This window comes from Chelonoidis abingdonii, chromosome 7, assembly GCF_003597395.2.
Source record: "Chelonoidis abingdonii isolate Lonesome George chromosome 7, CheloAbing_2.0, whole genome shotgun sequence".
NCBI lineage: Eukaryota > Metazoa > Chordata > Testudines > Testudinidae > Chelonoidis > Chelonoidis abingdonii.
In genome coordinates, this window is record NC_133775.1 from 86,694,711 (window position 1) to 86,716,388 (window position 21,678).

At 38.2% G+C, this 21,678-nt stretch overlaps 1 protein-coding gene across 1 annotated transcript in view; it reads right to left on the reverse strand.

The window, feature by feature from the left end:
• Positions 1–15,979: 15,979 nt before the first annotated feature.
• Positions 15,980–21,678, reverse strand: part of GABRA1 (gamma-aminobutyric acid type A receptor subunit alpha1) — a 54,071-nt gene continuing 48,372 nt past the window's right edge. The window contains exon 10 of the mRNA XM_032794345.2: positions 15,980–18,766. Coding sequence (XP_032650236.1) covers positions 18,458–18,766 — 309 coding nt within the window. The 3' untranslated portion in view covers positions 15,980–18,457. The remainder of the gene's footprint in view (positions 18,767–21,678) is intronic.

Consider the following 21,678-nt stretch of genomic DNA (forward strand, 5'->3'; position numbering starts at 1 on the left):
TTCTCTTTGAAGTCTGTTTCTGAAGGTTTTTTGTTCAAGTATAGCTACTTTTAAAACTGTTATAGAATGTCCAGGAAGATTGAAGTGTTCTCCTACTGACTTTTGTATGTTACCATTCCTGATATCCGATTTGGCCAATGTACATGGCAGAGGGGCATTGCTGGCACATGATGGCATATATAACATTAGTAGACATGCAGTTGAATGAGCCCTTGATGGTGTGGCTGGTGTGGCTGGGTCCTCTGATGGTGTTGCTAGAATAGATGTGGGGATAGAGAGGCAACGAGGTTTGCTACAGGGATTGGTTCCTGGGTTAGTGTTTCTGTGATGTGCTGTGTAGTTGCTGGTGAGTATTTGCTTCCGACTGGGGGGCTATCTGTAAGTGAGGACTGGCCTGCCTCCTAAGGTCTGTGAGAGTGAGGGATTGTTTTGCAAGATAGGTTGTAGATCATTGATAATGTGCTGGAGAGGTTTTAGCTGGGGGTTGTACATGATGGCCAGCGATGTTCTGTTATTTTCCTTGTTGGCCTGTCTTGTAGTAGGTGATTTCTGGGTAATCGTGGCCCTCTGTCAGGCTGTTTCCTGACTTCCCCCAGTGAGTATTGTAGTTTTAAGAATGCTTGACAAAGATCTTGTAGGTGTTTGTCTCTGTCTGAGGGATTGGAGCAAATTTGCCTTTGGCTAATGCATCCCAAGGCTAATGCATGTCTATCTGAGAGTAAATAGCTTTAGCACATTCTCTATATTGTACTAGTCACAAAAAGAGTTCTGTTTTTAAAAGTAGTTTATACATATCCATGCTCCATCATTTCCTGACAATAGTTACAGCCAATGAAAGGGAAATCTTGTTCTCTGTGACTTGCGATAGGATTTTACTTCACACTTGCTGTGCAGTTCCCTCATGGTATCCTTTTCTGAAGACTCCAGTGCCACAGGGCAATTGGCTGTATTTAGTAATTTCCTGCATCAGTAGTTTTGCCTTTTGGACTCCAAAATTGATTTTCCTTATCTTAGCATGTCTTTATAAGTGTGCCTCTTGACCTATTGCATTACAGTGGCCAGTGGCGTGAGCAGTAGAGGATGCGTAATGTAGACAACAGCTTTTTGGTCATCAGAAGTGGCAGATTCAGGAATATCCACACGAGTGCAGCAAACTGAGACAGTTCATGTGTAGTAAACTACAGTTTGAAAACATTTTAATTATGCATTTCAACATTGGGATGTTAACTTAAATTGCTGGTGAATTCTAAAACTGCTGTGGTTTCCGAACTAATGGAAACTTCCTGAACAAAAAGGAAGTTGCCATTAGTTTGAACTGCCTATGCACTTATTAATTTTAAAGTACCTAGACTTCTTACACTAGACCCCAGTCCCAGATACTGTCATGCTTTCTCCCACACGTCCTTACTAGGCCTATAAAGAACTCCCCATAAAAAATTGTTAAGCTACTGTGCTATCTTCTTTTAAATTCTATCTGTGTCATAATGCCTGCAACTTACTACAGTCTGCACTGGTTTGGCTGGTGGCCAGCTGTATGACACACCTGACTATTGAGACTACTAATTTATGCAATCACACAGAACTTTATTATTGCTTTTCAGCCATCAGATATGATATTTTCTGTTTATCGATGTATTATGTCTTTCTTTTTCTCAGTTGCTTAGTGTCTAACAGAATGTGGCCTGAATCCCTGATGGAGGATTGTAGATATTAAGCAAGAAATAAAGATAATATCAGGTATTTGTGAAATACTTTTCATCGGTAGATCTCAAAGCAGGTTACAAAGGAGGTTAGTATCATTTTTCTCATTTCACAGCAGCCACACAGAACCTAACGACTAGAACGAGGTTTCCTGAGTCTCCGTCCAGCATGCTATCCAAGGGGCTGCATATCTGTTATGTCAGGTAACTGTGATAATACATCTTCTTTGCTGCTGCAAAATGGGCTTGATAGTCTTATGAAAACAAAAGAGTTTGTCTTTTGAGATTTCTAATGCTTCCTCCTCCAGTTCAAGCCAGAGAGAACACATATAGTATTTTCCTATAATGGACTCAAATTCTTTCTTGCTCTTTACATCTGCTGCACCTCGGAAACTGGTAGCATACTCTGGATGCACCCTGATATTAATTGGCACCCATTGATCCTAAAACTGGATGCTATGAAACAGAATTTCATCTTTAGATCTTTTCCTGCAAGCATCGTGTGAATTCATTGCTAGAAGGAGATTCTAGTAGCTGCTGTGCCATATATATAGATTTAGCCACTGGGAAGGGAGTGTTACGCAGTGACAGTTTAATGATCCTTTGGTGTCTCGCTATAAACAACTTCAAACTTATCCATTATCGCTCCTTGTCCCTTCCTCCCTCTGCACATTTTAAGTGATATTCCTATTTTTTTAAAAAAAAGTTTCTCTAAAGCAAATACAGATGGAGAGGAGGCTAAAGTATGAAGTCAACAGTGTATAACTGTTGCAAAAAAAGCAAACATCATTCATGGGCATGTATTAGCAGTAAGTTTTAAGCAAGATAGGAGAAGTACTACTTCTACTCTACTCCCAGCCTGATAAGGCCTCAGCTGAATATGGCGTTGAAGTTCTGGCCCCATTCTTCAAGGAAAGATGTGGACAAATTGGAGAAAGTGCAAAAGTGAGAGCAGCAAAACATTATTAGATCGGAAAAAAATGATACTATGTGCAAAGATTTGAAAAAATGGTGTTTATGGTCTGGAGAAAAGGAGATCAAGGTTGGACATGATAAGTCCTCAAGTATGTAAAAGAATTGTTAAAAGGGGAAGGGTGATAAATTATTCTTATCTATCTACTGATGACCGGACAAGACATTAGAGTTAAACTGCATTGCAAGAGACCAACTGTCTGGCTATCCGAAAAGGACAAGAGACATTTGAAAATGTAATGCTAGTTAAACACCAAGAAAAAAATTGCCTAGGGAGGTTTGTGGACAAAACACCTGTCAGTGATGGCCTAGATATAACTACTAGTTCTGCCCGGTTCAGGAATCTGGACTAGATACCTACTAGCAGGTCCCTTCCAGTAATGCATTTCTATGAATCCGACAATTCTATGAAGGATGAATTTGTGGTTAAGGTACTGGATGGAATTTGAAAAATTCTGGGTTCAGTTCACAGTTCTGTCCTATACTTCCCGAGTAGCCATTACAAGTCACTTAACTTTCTCCATAAGATGAGCATAATTAAATGTTTTCATTTTCTTCCTACGCTTTGCCCATTGTGAATAATTCAGGACAGAACAGCTGCAGGGGTAAGCGGTCTGTTTCGCTAAGGCAAAAAAGCCAGCTGGAGGCTGTGACCCGAAAGGTGCCTTGCCACACTAATCTAGATTATTTCTCCAAGACAGGGAATGTAGCTTACTTGATGTTGCAAAAATGCCTAACACAATGGGGAACCCCAATCTTCTTGAGACCTTTTGTTGCTACCATATGTGCAAATAAACAGTAGCATAATAAGAATTTTTCTTGGGTGCTGGCTGGTGAGCCTTGCCCACATGCCGTCCAGGGTTTAGCCTGATCGCCATATTTGGGTCGGAAGGACATTTCCTCCAGGGCGGATGGCAGAGGCCCTAGGAAGGTTTTTCGGCCTTCCTTCTGCAGCGTGGGGCATGGGTCCTTGCTGTGGATTCCTGACAGCTTGAGGTCTTCAAATCTCAATTTGACGATTTCAATAATCAAGTCCATGGGGTTCGTGGGTTGTTAATAATGTGTATGGGTAGGGTTTTGTGGGCCTGCCTTGTGCCAAGGAGGTCAGACTGATATCAATATTGTCCTTCTGACCTAATGAGTCTATGAGTCTATATCTAAGTTAATGTTGTCTTAAACATTCGTTTTGCTGCGTTGGCTTAATGTTCAACATGCTACAATCATTCTACCTCCTAGCAGGCCCTTCCACCTTAGTAATATCATTAATCCATTATAATTATATTTGAAATGAATGAATGATCATTCACTTTTCCACTGACCTAACATTCAGCTTGGCATAAATCCTTTTATTATAATTAACAGAATGTTTGCTTGATAGATAAAAGAATAGCTAATAACCTCATTACTTGTTAGGTATAATGGCTTGTCTGATATCTTTAGAGGCAATATTTACCTTTACATTGGTTATTGTCTCCTGAGATTCATTCTTTGTGTAATTCACTTTAAGAGGCAGTAAAGTAAATAGGCCTGTTGTCTTAGTACCCTTGGTATTAATATCGTGACATAGTCTCCATAACAAAGAGAAGCATTAGGACTACACAAGAGAATTATTATTAAACCTTTACTAAGATATTCTAATAGATGAGACATCCATAGTTTGGTATAGGCATCCTTTTATTTTATTTTGAACCCAGCCAATTTAAATAACTGCATTTCATGTTGTAGGTTCCTTTCTACCTATGGACACCTGTTATATCAAAATTTATGCTCTTGAGTTTGATGTCTTTTAACTTTGTAAAAAAAAAAAAAAAAAAAAAAAGAAAGAAAAGAAAAAGTTATGCTTGGGATTGATTTTTTTTCCCCTTTGGAACACTGTCTGGTTCCAAAATAATGTGATGAAAGTATTGCACAGCATCGCTGAGATGCTAGAAATTCAAGTTTGTATTTCTATTGCCATTACTGTAGCCTGTTGGGATGGGATGATAATTGACGTATGACACTAACTTATCTTATTCATGGCACCACCCAGCTGCACAATAGTCTACAATATAAATCCCAAGCTATTACATAATGATAGTAAGGAGGTAGTTATTCAAGCCACAATATTAGCATAAATGTGACTTCAGGAAACTTTTTCCTCTCTTACAGAAGAGATATGAAACCAAAGTCATGACTGTTTACTGCTTCAGATCCCGTGGCACTTTTTGCAAGAGTAGGATGTTAAACCCAGGTCCCTGGCACAAATCTAAATTGGGTAAATAAATGCTGCCTGTTTAAATTACTCCCATAGATACTAATAGTATTCTTCTTCACTTCTCATTCTAAATTGTTGTATATTATTGCTGTGTTTTCTCCCCCCCCTCATTCCAGATGTGGGTTAATTTCTATGGCTGGTGAGTGAATCCTGAATATTTCTATATTATTGAAATACTTTGGGATCCTTTTTGACTAGAGGAACTATATAAAGCAGAACGTTGGTTAGATTAGTCAATTTAGGTGCATATGTTAACATGAACAAATGTGGACTGTATACAGTCAGAAAACCCAGTGCAAGAGTATGTAGCAGTAGCACACTTTTCCATAATGAAAGTGGCAACTGAGAGCCCTAGAGTCCCAATCTGATGGAAAATTGTTGTAATGCTGCAGTAGAATGTGTACTCTCTACAGATTTGCTATGGTAAACTTACTTAAAAATGTACTTCACTACAGCTTCGCTTTCCAATTCACACATCCAAAATAGTCGGGTTATGCTCCATTCATAAGAGTCAGAAGTTCAAATGAAGAAGCATTGTATATTTTTAAATAACAAAGATGTCTACTCAAACACACAGATTTCCTTAAGACAAACAGGTAAAATCAAACTCTGCAATACTTACTAAAATAATCTGAGAATACTACATTCTCGTAGCTCTACCAGGGCAGTGAAGCTATTCATGGAAATGCAACCTTAACTCTGAATTTCTTGCATTTCTAATATTTTTTTTAACATAAACATCCTTGAAAGAGAGTGAGCCAGTTTCTTAGCTGGTCTAAATCAGTACAATTCCACTGATATCTGAGAACACAGCCAATTAAATATATGCTCAGAACTCTGACCTGTGCCTACTTTCTTAACTTTGTTATAAGAATGGTGTTTTATTTTGTGTGCAATTCATATACAAAAATAGGATAAATATGTATTTTAAAGATGATACTGCAATATGCCAGAGAGGTGTTATAATCTGTTATTACTAGGGTTGTCAAGCAATTTAAAAAATTAATCACGATTAATCATGCAATTAAAAAAATTAATCGCAATTTATCGCACTGTTAAACAATAATAGAATACCATTTATTTAAATATTTTTGGATGTTTTCTACATTTTCAAATATTGATTTCAATTACAACACAGAATACAAAGTGTACGCTGCTCACTTTATATTTATTTTTATTACAAATATTTGCACTGAAAAAAAAAGAGTATTTTTTTAATTCACTGAATACCAGAACTCTAGTGCAATCTCATTATTGTGAAAGTTGAACTTACAAATGTAGAATTATGTACCAAAAAAACTGCATTCAAACATAAAACAATGTAAAACTTTAGATCCTACAAGTTCAGTCAGTCCAATCTCTTGTTCAGCCAATTGCTCAGACAAACAAGTTTGTTTACATTTACGGAGATAATTCTGCTCGCTTCTTGTTCACAATGTAACTTGAAAGTGAGAACAAGCATTCACGTGGCTCTGTAGTAGCCGGCGCTGCAAGACATTTACATGCCAGATGTGCTAAAGATTCATATGTCTCTTCATGCTTCAACCATCATTCCAGAGGACATGCTTCCATGCTCATGATGGGTTCTGCTTGATAATGATCCAAAGCAGTGTGGACTAATGCATGTTCATTATCATCATCTGAGTCAGATGCCATGAGTAGAAGGTTGACTTTTTTTTTTTGGTGGTTTGGATTCTGTAGTTACTGCATTGAAGTGTTGCTCTTTTAAGACAGTGTTTCTCAAACTGGGGCTCCTCGTGTGCAGGGAAAGCCCCTGGCAGGCCAGGCCAGTTTGTTTACCTGCCCCATGCACAGGTCCGGCTGATTGCAGATCCCACTGGCCACGGTTCACTGCTCCAGGCTAATGGGAACTGCTGGAAGCAGTGTAGTCCAAGGGACATACTGGCTGCCACTTCCAGCAGCTCCCATTGGTCCGGAGTGGCAAACAGTGGCTAGTGGGAGCCATGATAGGCTGGACTTGTGGAGGGGGCAGGTAAACAAACCCGCCTACCCTGCCAGGGGCTTTCCCTACACAAGCAGCGGCCCCAGTTTAAGAAAAACTGTTTTAAGACTTCTGAAAGCATGCTCCACACACCATCCCTCTCAGATTTTGGAAGGCAGTTCAGATTCTTAAATCTTGGGTTGAGTACTATAGCTATCTTTAGAAATCTCACATTGGTACCTTCTTTGCGTTTTATCACATCTGCAGCAAAAGTGTTCTTAAAGCAAACAACATGTGCTGGGTCACCATCCAAGACTGCTATAAAATGAAACATATGGCAGAATGCAGGTAAATGAGGGCAGGGGTCATAAAATTCTTCCCCAAGGAGTTCAGTCACAAATTTAATTAACACACTTTTTTTTTTTTTAACCAGCATCATCAGCGTGGAAGCATGTCCCCTGGAATGGTGGCCAAAGCATGAAGAGGCATTCAAATGTTTAGCGTATCTGGCACATAAATACATTGCAATGTCAGCTACAAAAGACCCATGTAAATGTTCTCACTTTCTGGTGATATTGTAAATAAGAAGTGGGCAGCATACTTTCCCATAAATGTAAATAAACTTGTTTGTCTTGGCGATTGGCTGAACAAGAAATAGGACTGAGTGGACTTGTAGGCTGTAAAGTTTTACATAGTTCGTTTTGTTTTTGAATGCAGTTATGTAACAAAAAATCTACATTTGTAAGTTGCACTTTCACTATAAAGAGAGTGCATTATAGTACTTGTATGAGGTGAATTGAAAAATACTTTCTTTTGTTTATCATTTTTACAGTGAAAATATTTGTAATAAAAAATAATATAAAGTGAGCACTGTAAACTTTGTATTCTGTGTTGTAACTGAAACCAATATATTTGAAAATGTAGAAAAACATTAAAAATATGTAATTTTTTTAATCAAGGTTATTTTTTTGAGTTAATCATGTGAGTTAACTGTGATTAATCAACAGCCCTAGTTATTACACTAACCTTTCAGTGTGGAAACCCTGAGTTTGAACTTTGTTTAATTTGAAGAAAAAAATGGATTAAAAATTCACCCCTTACAAACTTGATTCTCATCCAAGAGGTTATACTCTGCATTGTTGATATGCTATGGTAACCTCAGTCAGATAGTGAATTCAGTAAACCCTTCAATGTTAATAATCTTGATGCATCAGAGGTGCCTGAAGTAAAGAGGTGAGACCACATTGTCAAAACAACCTAACAAGTCTTAATACACAGCAAACACCTGCCTCTCCTGAAGCTGGCAAAAGGCAGCTCCACCTTGAACTTTTTGTTACACTTTCCATTGTCTGGCTATGCCAAAAGAATGACAGGAGATATTAGAAATGAGTTTAATCAGGCTGCAACTTTATTATTCAATATCTGGGACTAACCCAGCAAATAAAATGTGCACTGCAGGTGAAACCTCCACAATTAACCGGGGGGGGGGGAGAGGTGTGCTTTTACAGCCCCTCCCCCCACACACACCTTTGCATTCATGTCCCTCCAGCAGATCCACTGCTGGGAACCTCCAATTGCAGCCAATTCCGGGGAGATTCCACCAGCTCCCCCTTTTCATCCAGGTCCCTCCAGCAATTCTCTTGCCGGGACCTTACCAACCCCTACCCCCCAATAGGAGGGGTTAAGATGGACTATAATGATGGGAGATTAGCTCCCTGCCATACCAATCAGAGGAGTCCCCAACTGCTCCCAGCTTGCTCAATTACCAAACACCTCCCCTTAATTCCTTTTCCAAGCCATTTATCTGTTCTTTTGCGCCTTAATTTATGGAGTACCTGCACTGAACATCCGCTATATACTTAAATAAAGAGTTGCAACATATGGCCTGCCCCCCCGTCATGTTATGCATGAATGGAGCCCACCTGAACTGGCTGTGAGGAAGGCGAAAAAACCCCAAAGGCACCTGGCCAATATGGCGGTAAGGGAAAAATAACTTCCCAGCCCCCCTAAATGGGGCAGCTAGCTCAATGCCCACAGCAGATATAGCTAATCATCTGGCATATTTCTGACCTAAATAGGGAGGGAGGATGGGAGCTGCATAGCCTGCTCCGAGTGATGAGGGAAGGGTTCAGGCACAGGCTGACCTTTTTAAACCCCTCATTCCTAGCTGGTGAGTTATCCACCACACTGACTGCTTTTCCAGCAATTTTACATCTCCCCTCCACTCCCCAAGCCAAAAAGCATTGCCCTCTTCTCCTGACCAGCCAGACAAGCGCCCTCCCCCGCTTGATCAAAGTGCAGGGAGGTGATTGTCTGGCTATGCCGAAAGAATGACAGGAGACCTAAGATATGGATTTAATCAGTCCGCAATTTTATTATTAGATGTCTGGGACTAACTCGGCAGCTAAAATGTGCAGTGCAGGTGAAACCCACACAACTAACTGTGGGGGGAAGGGGGAAAGTGCTTTCTTCAGCCCCCTCTCCACACACACCCCTTTCCGTTCATGTCCCTCCAGCAGATCCACTGCTGGGAACCTCCAATTGCAGCCAATTCTGGGAGGATTCCACCAGCTCCCCCCGGCCTTTTCATCCACATCCCTACAGCAATTTCCTTGCTGGGACCTTACTGACCCCCTCCCCCATAGGAGGAGTTAAGGTGGACTATAATGATGGGGGGTTGGCTCCCTTCCTTACCAGTCAGAGGAATCCCCAACCACCCTCAGCTCACTCAGTTACCAAGCATCTCTCCATAATTCCTTTTCTAAGCCATTTATCTGTTCTTTTGTACCTTAATTTATGGAGTACCTGCACTAAATATCTGCCACAAGGAGGCAACAGCCATTAGTTTGCCTGCCTCTTCCCCACACCCAGCTAGGTTCCCAGACATCTCCCAATACCCTCTTTTCTATCTGCCAAAAATATGGCAGCACCTAAGTCTGACAGGTGCACCCCATTCTCCCTACGGTGGCCCATAGAATAACTATGGTGCCCCACAGAATATGCCAGGATGTGAAATTACTGTCCCCTTTAAAGGCAACAAGAATTCGGCCACTTCCCTGTTATCATACTTCCTGGTTTTGTCCACCCTGGCAGGGTTCAAGGCTCCCCACTAGACCCTGCACTGAAGCATATTCAACCAGACAATCTTAACACCGGGAAAAATTGCCAGGTTCTGCTTCAGGTCCGTCCTAGTTCAAAGCATTAACTCCACACCTTTAAGTGTTCCCAGATCATTTTCTCCCAGGTGTATCACCAATATATCCAGTGCCTGCTGACGCACCCGCACAGCATACAACGGCGGCATCAGTTGATCCCATAACATGCCCCTCTGTGCATGCCATCTGAATAATGCTTCACCACTGAATCCCAGCTGTGAGCCCTCGCGCAATCTGGATGCCTGTCTATGCACTCAAACCACAATACTGTGCCCACAGATCCAAACCCTCATATGTATAGCCAGTGGTCCTGTATCTGAAATGAGAACACAACTGATTAATGATGATTCAAGATTGTGAAGGACACCAGTTGACAGGTTGCCAGTGACAGCATGTACCGCAGCACCTGTTCCTCTGTAATGGGCCACATTGCTGAATGACCTTCCTGTTTCTGAAATTGTGTGAATTCATTAAAACTTTTGTCATATCTGTGCCACGAGCATGTTGCCACTGATATCTGGACCACACTGACAACTGTCCTGTGCCAAGGCTTCCTACCATCAACAGTGTTGTCTGGGTTCATGGATGGGAATCCCTGCCTTGTGCATCTACCATTGCTCCTAAAATCACCAGAGCGGGATGTCCTGGATCTACATGACCTATTCTGCTTTTTACAGCCTTTAGTGCTGTTGAAACAACCTCATATGCAACTGGCAGGCTGGATCACCAGGAAGTCATTGGAGAGTAAGGACTTTCTAGAAATGTTGGTGAGATTTTCAAGAGCACTCAAGATTGGACTAACTTTGCTCCCATCAAAATCAATGTGAGTTTTACCCAGGGATCAGCAATCTTTGGCACACGGCTCGCCAGGGTAGTTTGTTTACCTGCCATGACCACAAGTTTGGCCTATCGCAGCTTGCACTGGCCGTGGTTCGTCACTCAAGGCCAATGGGGGCTGCGGAAAGTGGCACGGGCTGAAGGATGTGCTGGCCTCCTCTTCCCGCCGCTCCCATTGGCCTGAAACAGCAAACCGCAGCCAGTGGGAGCCACGAGGTAGACAAACCTCCCTGGCCTGCCAGGGTGCTTACCCTGGCAGGCTGCATACCAAAGGTTGCCAATCCCTGGTTTTACCATTGACTTTGAAGAGAGTAGGCCAATGTGGGGAAGTTCGGAAAATCGTAGCTGTAAGTTATTATTTTTTTTATCCTTTGGGACTAGAGCTAAGAATCACATGTAGGTGAGTTTTCAGGGTATCAAATTAGATGTTATCTACAATGCTTCTCTTGTTTTTATCTGATTTTTCTCTCTGAATAAATCTTGTTTTTAATTAGACATCTTGAGTCTTAAGGCTTGTCTACCCAGAGCAGTAATTCACACTGCGGAGGTGTGATTTCAAAGGTGCACTAAAGTGTTGCACATTAATTGGTATGTATAGACACTGCAGATTTGAGGAATTAAAAGATCCCTGTTGCACTTTAATGTAGTACAGCTTCAAACAGCACTAAGTTAAAATGCACTGGGGAATTTTTAGTTAACACTAGCAAGGTCTACATGAAACAAATAAAGTGCAACACAATGCACTTTAAAAATCACACACCTATAGTGCTTATTACTGCTCTGTGTAGACCAACTCTTAGACTGTTGTTTGGGAACTTCATGCAGAAGAAAAAGAAACTCTAAAACTCTAAAAAATATAGTGAAGGAAGGGTATTTGCAGCCTAACCCAGCTTTCTCAGTCAAAAGGGCATAGGATAAGTAGTCTTCTCTCATAAGATGTGTTGCTTGCAGAATTGCAGTGCTCTGATATACAGAGAACATCCAGTTTACGCTAATAGGAGATCCATAGTGGATGAACTCATGGAGTTCCCTGGCAATATCAGCTGGAACTGGGGAAGACAGGTGGGGGTCAATAACTCTGAAAATAGGCAGCCCATTTGCAGTAAGTGCGTAAGCATGGATCTAGATGCCCAACTCCGTGCACTCACTTCAGAAAATTCTGACTTTCATTTTGTTTGAAGTATTGTATTTAGAAATACTGCACAGTGGATGCTATTGAAATCTTGACCTTTAGTGAGCTGCAGTATTTACTTATGGCATCTACTGTATTTCTAATACTGTGGCTTAACAGGACTTAGTCTGGCTTAGTTCAGTTCTGTATGGCTCTGTGCTGTTTTGCTTTGACTTTCCTGTTCAAGCAAATTCAGAAGCAAAATTCAGTCAATTCCACCAAATTTCACATCTATCTTCATGTGATTTTGAGATATCCATGGTAATCGATGGAGTAGCAGAATGTGGGGTCTGCCCTTCATGTAGTCATCTCTATGTCCATGGGACCAGGACTCCTTTCTCTGAATTCCAAGGATACACACCATTGGGAAGCTGAGACCACAATCTCTCGGAGCTTGCTCTAGTTGAGTTTCTGGGCAGTAGTCCCTTCCTGTCAGTTTTCTGGCCAGGCAAGTTTCTTCACAGGAAGAGACATTTAATATTAAGCTTTAATACTCTCGGCCAGATCCTCAACTGGTATAAATTAGCATAGTGCCATTGAAGTCAATGAACTTATGGAATTTATACAAGCTGAGGAGCTTGCCTATAATTTTTTTTTGAGAGAGTTTCATTAACCAATCTTGCTTTGTTAGTTACTATTGTAAGAGAATAGAAATAAGCCAACTACAGGCAAAGATTTTACTATGGGCTTATCTTTTTTCTGACTGAGGAGATATGCAGTTTTTTAAAATGTGTCTTTTACCTCAGCTGAAATCCAGTTCTCTCTTTTTATAGGACATTTTAATTAAAAAAAATATTATGACTGAAGATAAAGATCTCTCTATTATAGTTCACTGAGCTTTATTTCATGGTTTTATTTCACCATACCAGTTTCTCATTTATTTCATTGTGGGGTGGAATTTACCATAGCCCTGTGGTAAATTTCTTACATTAACAGGTTTTATTACACTTGAGAGAACATCTGATAGCTAACATCCCATTTGTGTGGAGGTACTGTATTCTAATAATTAACAGCAGAGAAATAGTAGAATAGAAGTTTTGATGAGGAGTTTTTTTTTTTCGTTTTGTTTTTTAGCAATTTTACACTAATATACATCTGCTGCATTTTTTTCAGTGAGATAGAAGTAGGTGGTTGCATTAGATCTGAATGACCAACACAATCAAATCTAAGTCTCTATGAGGCATGCAAGAGAGGCATATTCTAGGCAAATATCAACAAAAATTGCCTTTAGAGTAGACAAACTCAGATATTTTGATCTTTCACAGATGGACCTGCACAGCCTCTGGTTAATTCTGAAGCATACTTAACATATGAGGGGACCTGACAGGAAATGCACCATTTCTATTTGTATGGATGAGGTTCAAAATCTGTTTGACTTCAGAAAGCCAGAGTTCACTGAACATGTCTTTCTTATCTTGATAGCACATTAAAAACCAGTGCCCTTTGTCTGTCTTCAGAAGATTTTTAAGGTAAAATGACTCTACTCCTTTGGTGAAATGTGTGCAAGAGACAGCTGTGCTGTGAGTGCAAAATCCACTCAGAACATTTTCAGAAGCCCTAAAGCAGTTTAATCAAATGAGTGTATCAACATCAGTGAAGTAATTCTGTCTGTTTAGATGGGCCTGTAGCTAGACAAAAATGAGTCTGTAGAATCTTGTCATTTGGAGGCTTTTAGTTCTCTTGTAGTATACAACCGTGGTTGTAATCAGATGTAACATGACAGCAACAGCTTGACAGGCTGATCATACTCTACACTTGCAGAATTCATGACTGCAGACACATTTTTATTTTAGCCATGTCATATTTATGTCTAACAGGAGGATTTTGCTTCTAATCTGCCATAGAAAGACTGAAGAAATATTGAAGTTTTTATTGTTTCAGTGCACTGCTTAGATATTTTTTCATCTACTGAGAAAGTTTAACTTTCTCCAGTCATGCTAATTTACTTGGACAGTCATTCAGATCCACGAGACAGGCTGAAAGAAGTTTTCTATTTATACTTCTGCTCCCTGAAGTATGTGTGTCCAATTTTCTAGCTGCTAATGTGTTTCATAACCTCATATTATTTACCATGTTGGTGGTGAGTGGAAGGAGATAAAGAGAAGGAGCTCAGCCTCAGGGAAGGGCTGTTCATAGGAAGATTTTATTCCAGTAGCTCTCATCCTGTGGTTCTGTAGCTTCATGCAACTTTTTGAGGTTCCACATTGTCTCTTGAAGTGATCCACAAATATGGTTGGAACAAGCAGAATAGCCCTGATGCTATCTGACGCACAAGGAATAAGGCTGAGTCAATGGACCAAAGCCATCAGGAGCAGTCATCCTCCCACTCTCCAGCCAAGAGAGGTGAAGAAGGGACAAAGAGGAGAAACACCTTTTTGTCCTCTTTCCAACCTGCCAAGAAAAGAGTTGTAGGAGACAAGACACAAACAACTTTCAGGTTGGGCCATTTTTTACTACATTACATGCTTGCAGCAGCTTTGAAGGAGGTTGCAGGGGTATAGCTGAGAAAATTTGGCCCACTGATGCAATGTTACAAAGCAAACATAGCAAAGCATGTCATGGTGTTGTACCAGGAATGTTTTATGATACTCTGTGAATCTATTTGCTGCTGGTGTTGTTCTTTAGCCCTTCAATATTGAGTACCACACCTTGATTTTCTAAGAGCAAAATCCTGATGTTCTTCATTTTCACTCTATTCTAACTCAGACAGACTCCTGCTTAAGATTGTCCGAGTAAAGACAAAGTAAAAAATGATGGCCCCATGCTCCCCTCCTCATCTGCACATGGAAGAGAGCCTGTGCCCATGGGTGTGGGGTATTCCAATATTGTGGCTTCAATCCTGCAGGAAGTCCTGTGTGGGGGTTCCTTGGGATTCCAGTTCCATGGAGTTGGGGAAGATACGTTTTGGATGGGGAGCTGAGTTGGATTTCCCTAACTGTAAATACACTGGAGAAAGAGTAAATGAATATGATCAGAGGCCACATTAATTTGCTCTGCTTTCTGCTCCATATTAAGGACTCCCCTTATGGGGGGATCCAGGGGCTAGCACAGTTAGAATAGTCCTTCCAGGGCAGGCAGTCACTATGTGGGGCAGAACAACATGCTAATGTCTTTTTCCTCCTGCAGATACCTTGAGATCCACATAGATACCAGGGAATCCATGGATTTATCTCCCTTTGCCCACAGATGAGCAAATCATGAAGACTTTGCTTCCCCTGCAAGAGGAATTCAGGAAAACCTCTGAGGTTTCAAACTCCATGGAATTTCTTTTCCTATACCTGGGTTTTTCTCAGTTATGTAATAATGAGGACTTCAGCAAAGTTTTCAGGACTTGGCCTATATAACTATTAACTAGAATGTCCTGTACAGAATCTGCGAAAAAAAATTAACATCAATTTACACCACCTAAGGATCTGGCCCAAAGTCTCCATTGGATCTGCATTTTTTGTTTGTTTTTTGTTTGTTTTTGTTTTATTTTACCAGAACATGAGGTCTGTATTAAAACCGCCTGCATTTGTTTTGTTTTGTTTCCCCCATCATTTATCTGGTTAGTCTATCCATATTCTGCCACAGTAATTATTAAAAAATTTAACTGTGACACTGTCCTATTCTATTTTGACTCTGTATCATACCCTTCACCATATTAGCGAACCTAAATCACTTGTTCATCTAGGACATTTTATTGCTTTGTTGGATGAACATTGTGCAGACTTCACTATTTAAAAAAATATAAAATCATATTTCAGAAACCATTCTGATATTGTTTGTGTCCCTTGAGAAACATTGTGCAGACACTTACAAACATGAGAATGTCATTTGTTTCCAAATACAGAGAAACTGAGATGAACAGCAGTTTCTCATGCAACATATAGTAAAAAGCAATAACTAAAAAACCAAAAGAAAGTAAAACATTCACTTTCATTATTGAACATTTTTATCTTTATTATTATAATAGAATTACAGTCTGACATAAAATAAAGAGCTTTTGCTAAACTCTGTAAAGCAAATACATGCTTCTGCCATAAACAACCTCTATTAGATTTAAGTTTTATTGCCACATTACTGCACTGAGGTGCAATAAACATTCAATGTCATCTTTTTAAAATTATCCCAGGAGTAAACAGGAACTGTCCTCTATAAGAGTGTATCATTATTTTCAAGGAAGACTTACAATTATTACATGGTTTAGCAAAGCACTGTAAAAAAGCAACATAGAGAATACGTTATATTTGATAAACTGTGCAATCAAATTTATACAGTATAATACTATTCACATAGACTAACAAACTAAGAGGTGATATAATGCAGTCATTGCATAGCAAAAAGCAGACTAATTAAGTAATATTCACATCTAATGTGCAAAATGCAGACCAAAAGGTAGCTATGAATAGCTAGGAAGATAAAATACCCTAAATGAACACATTAGATTAACGCCAAAAATAACAAGATAAACAAGTACACAGAAGTTAAATAGCCATATTTTATTTTTTTCTATACATATATCTACACATGAACCAGAAGATGAAACATCCCCTTTAATAAACTCCAATCAGATTAGCTCATCAAGTTTAGATAGGACTAAATGTTAGACAATGAAGCATTGTTTAAAAAAAATCTTTTCTAAATAAAACATCAATTTTTTTTGTTTGTACATTGTGAGAGGTAACCTCTTGATTTATTGAGAGAGACTTTATAAAACATTGCCTGAAACATAACTATGAAACTTGACTGTCTCATTAACTAATTTGCTGACTGTTCATGTGGCATTGTTTTTAAATTCACTCAATACTATGTTTGTGCATTCTGAATTAACGCTTGCAAAAATCCATCACTCTCTCAATCTCTTTGAAAATTCCTTACCTGAAATTGATATTTCTAAGAAGTTCTCAGCAGTAATGAAACTAACTAGAATTGTTTTAAAGGGAATACCATACCTGCAAAATGGACATCTTGTATTTAAAGCCCTTACATATTGTTCCTACAAATATATTGCTACAGTAAAAATGAAATGTAGTAAGTTTATTCAATAAAATCTATTTTCCTGTACATTCTTTTGTGTATGATTTTGTATTGAATGCTACATATATTACATCACTTATTGTAACAGTTATGTATCAGCAAATATAGCAGTAATATACAGATGATTTTTCTGTCTTAACAAGTATTTTACCAGTTTTACCTACTAAATATATTCCATTTGTTAGTATTTATTCATGACCTGAGCAGACCAGTCATTTATCTAATAGTATACATTGGATGGCATTGTCAAATTGCAAACGACTGTACACTTAACCACTTTACAAATGAAATTAACTCCAAGCTCTTTCTTTCCTTTCATAGTCTTTCCAGTATCATTGATTTTTTTAATGCAGGCTCTAAATATGTTTCCTTTAGCATTTAACAACATATTAAGAGCTAAGATAGATGGACCCTACACAATATTTTAAGAACACAACTTTAAAAAAGTAAAAAAAGTACAATCTCATGCTGCATATTTACATATATTTTTTAAATACTATATTTTGTCTTTCTGCTATCCATAAATTTTAATCTAAAGCTTTTTAATGTACTGTTTTATAAAAGAATACATTCAACATATCTAGAGCTTGCAAAACCTTTTTTTTCTTTCTGAAACATATTGATAAATAAAAGCTACCTGTAAAAGCATCCAGGTACTGGTTTGATTACACATGGGGTAAAGAGCATTTGAATTCTGCACTTAACTGTGCAACTGATTTCTTGTTTAGTCTAGTGACAAATTAATGCTTAGAACAAGACTGCCTCAAGATAGCAGATTAAAGCATTCATTACCATTGAATCATATGTGCTGTACAGTGATAAACTGTTCCTAGAGTATTGGGACTTCCTTTTCTTAAAGAACATTTAATATTATAAGACCAGTGACTGGGGATTGGGGCACGGGGGGTGGGAGGGAGGGGAGAGAAGAGCTGGAAACATAATGTATCTCATGGAATTTGACAAAATTGAAAGCCTTACAGCCTTGAAAAAAATATAACAAACAGTGCTCTGTAAATGGTAAGTACACTACAGTATGTGCTACATGAACATCATAGAGTATTTTTCCCTACAATTATTTTGCATAAAAATATTTCACATACATGTACAGTATCTTTGTTGGGACATTCAGTAATAAGCTATCTACAAATGGTTTTGAATTCATTTTCATTACTGAACTTTTCCTCTCCCTTCTTCAGAATCATGGTTCCCAGGTGTACACATCACATTGTTATGGCCCTAGTATACAGGGTTACTTTTTTAAATATAGATCTATAGTTTTTTTAAAAAATAAGGAAACCTTCATTTTCTTTAAGACAGAGGCAATGAAGCAAATGGGAATTACTGTGTGTCAAACTGAAAGCAATCCCCAGTGCAAAAGACTGAACAAAACTACATGAGTTAACACGGTTATTGATGTGGAGTTGGGGCTTTCAGCTGGGGTTCTCTGTTTAAATAAGTTGCCCAGTAGACTAAATTAAAGATTCCAAAAAGCAGTGGGAAAGCTATTCTTGATAGTCGATCAATTTTGCTGACACTGTTAAAAGTTTTCTTGGGTTCTGGTGGTTTTGTTTCTGGTTTAACTTCTTTGGGCTCTATTGTTGCACTTTTAGCAATGGTAGCCAGCCCAGGGTCTCTGGCAATATTAGGGGTGTAGCTTGTTGCTGCTGCTGCATATGTGTTATTTTTCTTAATGAGGGGATCCTTCAGTTTCTTTGGCTGGGGAAAGAAAAAATGAATTTTATTCTTGTCCACATTTTCAATACTTAATATTGTGACAATGTACCATAACACAGTGTTATTGCTACATATTGAAATTATACTTCAAACTGGACTAAGTAGATGTTAGGTGTGCACGTGTGATTTACGTAAAACATTGTACTCAAGAACAAGATACAATCTCTCAGTTTAATTACTTTTCCTAGAAATCAATCAATCAATTTATTCCCAAAAGCATTTAGAATAACAGATACATTTTAGGATATGCTATTTTTGATAGTAAGCAAAGCAGCGTATTGTAATATCAGCAATATTAATCAAACAGTAGCAAACAAAACATAGTTCATTGTCTTCTGAATCAAATGAGCTTTGTGACTAGAACAAATATATTCAGTTTGAGAGATACCAAGGATGCCACCATTATAAAATAATTTCCAAATTTGTCATTCAGATACCATGATAAATAATGTATTATGAGTTCTAACACAACTTATCATACATATCATTTTCATCTTCCTCACACTGAGAGAGAATGCTTATTTAAAAGGAACACAACAAACAGCTTATTGATCCCTATTCAGCAAAATACTTGGAATTTAGACATGTGTATAAGGTCTTGGACATACTGAAGCCTTAATGATGCCTTTTGCAGGTTACCACTGGACTAGCTGAGTTGCAGTGGCTGGAGTTTCATTCAGAATGTGTGGGAGCTATAAAATTGTATATCCCCAATCTTTTTTAAAATATCCATATATTTCACTGAAATTTATGGAACATCCTAGAATGCTGATATTTTAAAAAGTGCTAATAGCTCAATAGAAATGACTGAGTTATATTAAGCATGCTGGGTGTGATCCTGGTCCTTGATCAGGCATTGTGCCACTCTGATCATTTAAATTTGTCTTAAAGCCTTTTAACTGGCTTGAAATCATCTGGCATATGGTAATCTCAGCTGGCATAAAGTCGTGGGCAGTCCTACTCCCCACCATAGCTTCTATATAGGAACAAATCAGAGCATAGGTTGAATGGAAGGGAAAGGAAGCATGAGAGAAGTACTATTGTTTGACTGACTTGACTTTGCTTTTTCCTTAGTATTTGTGACAGCTAATTCAGTACACGGTGTACAGAGAATACCTTAAGTATGTTAATATGAAATAATATAGGGGGATCCTTAACTTCTAGGGAATACAAGAGCTATACAATCTTTAATATTTTAAAACAGTTCTTGAATATTGTTTTTATGGGATTTTTAATGTTTAATTTAGTCCCAAATCAAATGGAATGTATGATTTAGGGTTATCATTTCATAAATCTTGACTACTTAGGATACCAGTATCATTGCCATATGAAAAAGTCTATTTGCTACACAGGACAGAACAGATTTCAAAATTTCAGTGCAACTGGATCTCCACTAAAATGTATTTTTAAATTACCCTTAAAAGGAACTATAATGAACTTGAGAGTATAATTAATAAGGAAAGCTGAGCAAATATTTTGCAAAGAGAAATGTAGTCATTATTTGACTTAATTTAGAAATATTCTTCAGTGAATAATTACGCAAATCATTTGCATACAGTTCTTTGTAAATGTTTACTTGTGTTAGTTATTGGTTACAAAAGTAACATGGCTTTATTTCTATTCTCTGATTGTATAACTTACGCAACTAACCAAAATAGCATGAACTATTAATACTGCCTTCAACTACACATTTCAATTTTTTTTGTGCATATTTAAGAACTGAAGCTTAATATTAGTTATTCCCAAATATTCACTCTACTGAAGTTTCAGTACTAAACAAAAGCAAATATGACCACAACCACTCAAGTCAAAATTCTTTTACAAATTTGAATGGATGTTTATAGAGTCTCACCCTCCCTTTCTCCCTCTCCCAATATTCATTCAGCTCTATTAATAATGCTGCAAAGATTTTGGTTTTGCAACACTATCTTCAGTTCTCATATGTGAACATTTTGCATAATTCATTCTAAATCCTTTAGTTAATGTTTAAATTTCATATAAAATAGCTATACTTCTTCCGGTGCTCATTGTCTCGTCTCAAGACTTGAAGTAAGAGTCTCTTCAGTGCAGAGGAGAGGACTTAAGGAAATTTTGTAGTAAGAGCCATTTAAAAACAGATTTCTTAAATAACATATGTAATGACATGTTACATATTTTCCAGCAGATGCCTTGGTGGTAAGCACTGGAAATGTATCAGAAATATATTCGAATAACTAAAAGGGATAATAGTCAATGTGTATGAAAGCATGAATTGGATTAAAATAAGATCAGTGTTACGTACAAGATGAATCGGGAAATTTCTATTTTGTGTATGTAAATTAAAGAGATTTTATTGTTCTCAAAAAAACTTTTTCAATATTTGATAACAAATCTATGGAAGCTACTGTATGGTCCTAAGGAATGTAAGAACTGCCATATCAAAACTGTAAAGTGGTCCACTATCCTATCTCTGAGAGGAAAGAGTACCAAGTGCTTCAGAGGGAGCTGCAAAAAAAACCCAAAACCCACAGTGGACAATTATGGATTAAACTATCTTCAAAAACCTCTCCATTAGTGTGTGGCTTCTGCTCTGAAATATAAGTGTTTATATATGTCTTTAAAATACTAACCAATATAATTCTGAATGTTCTCATTGGGCCCCATCCCAAACTCATCTAAATTAGTGGGAGCCTTTCCATTGATTTCAATAGCCTTTGAATCAGGTCCAGCATACACGTATCTGTTTAATACTTGTTTTGAATTCAGTATCACTTTGTGGCAATGAATTACCCAGGTTAATTACTCATGATATTAAAAAAAGTATTAGTATTTCCTAATACCACTATTAAATCTGTTGTCTTACAATTTCATTTAATATTCTTTTGTATCATGAGAAAAGATCATGTGTAGGATAG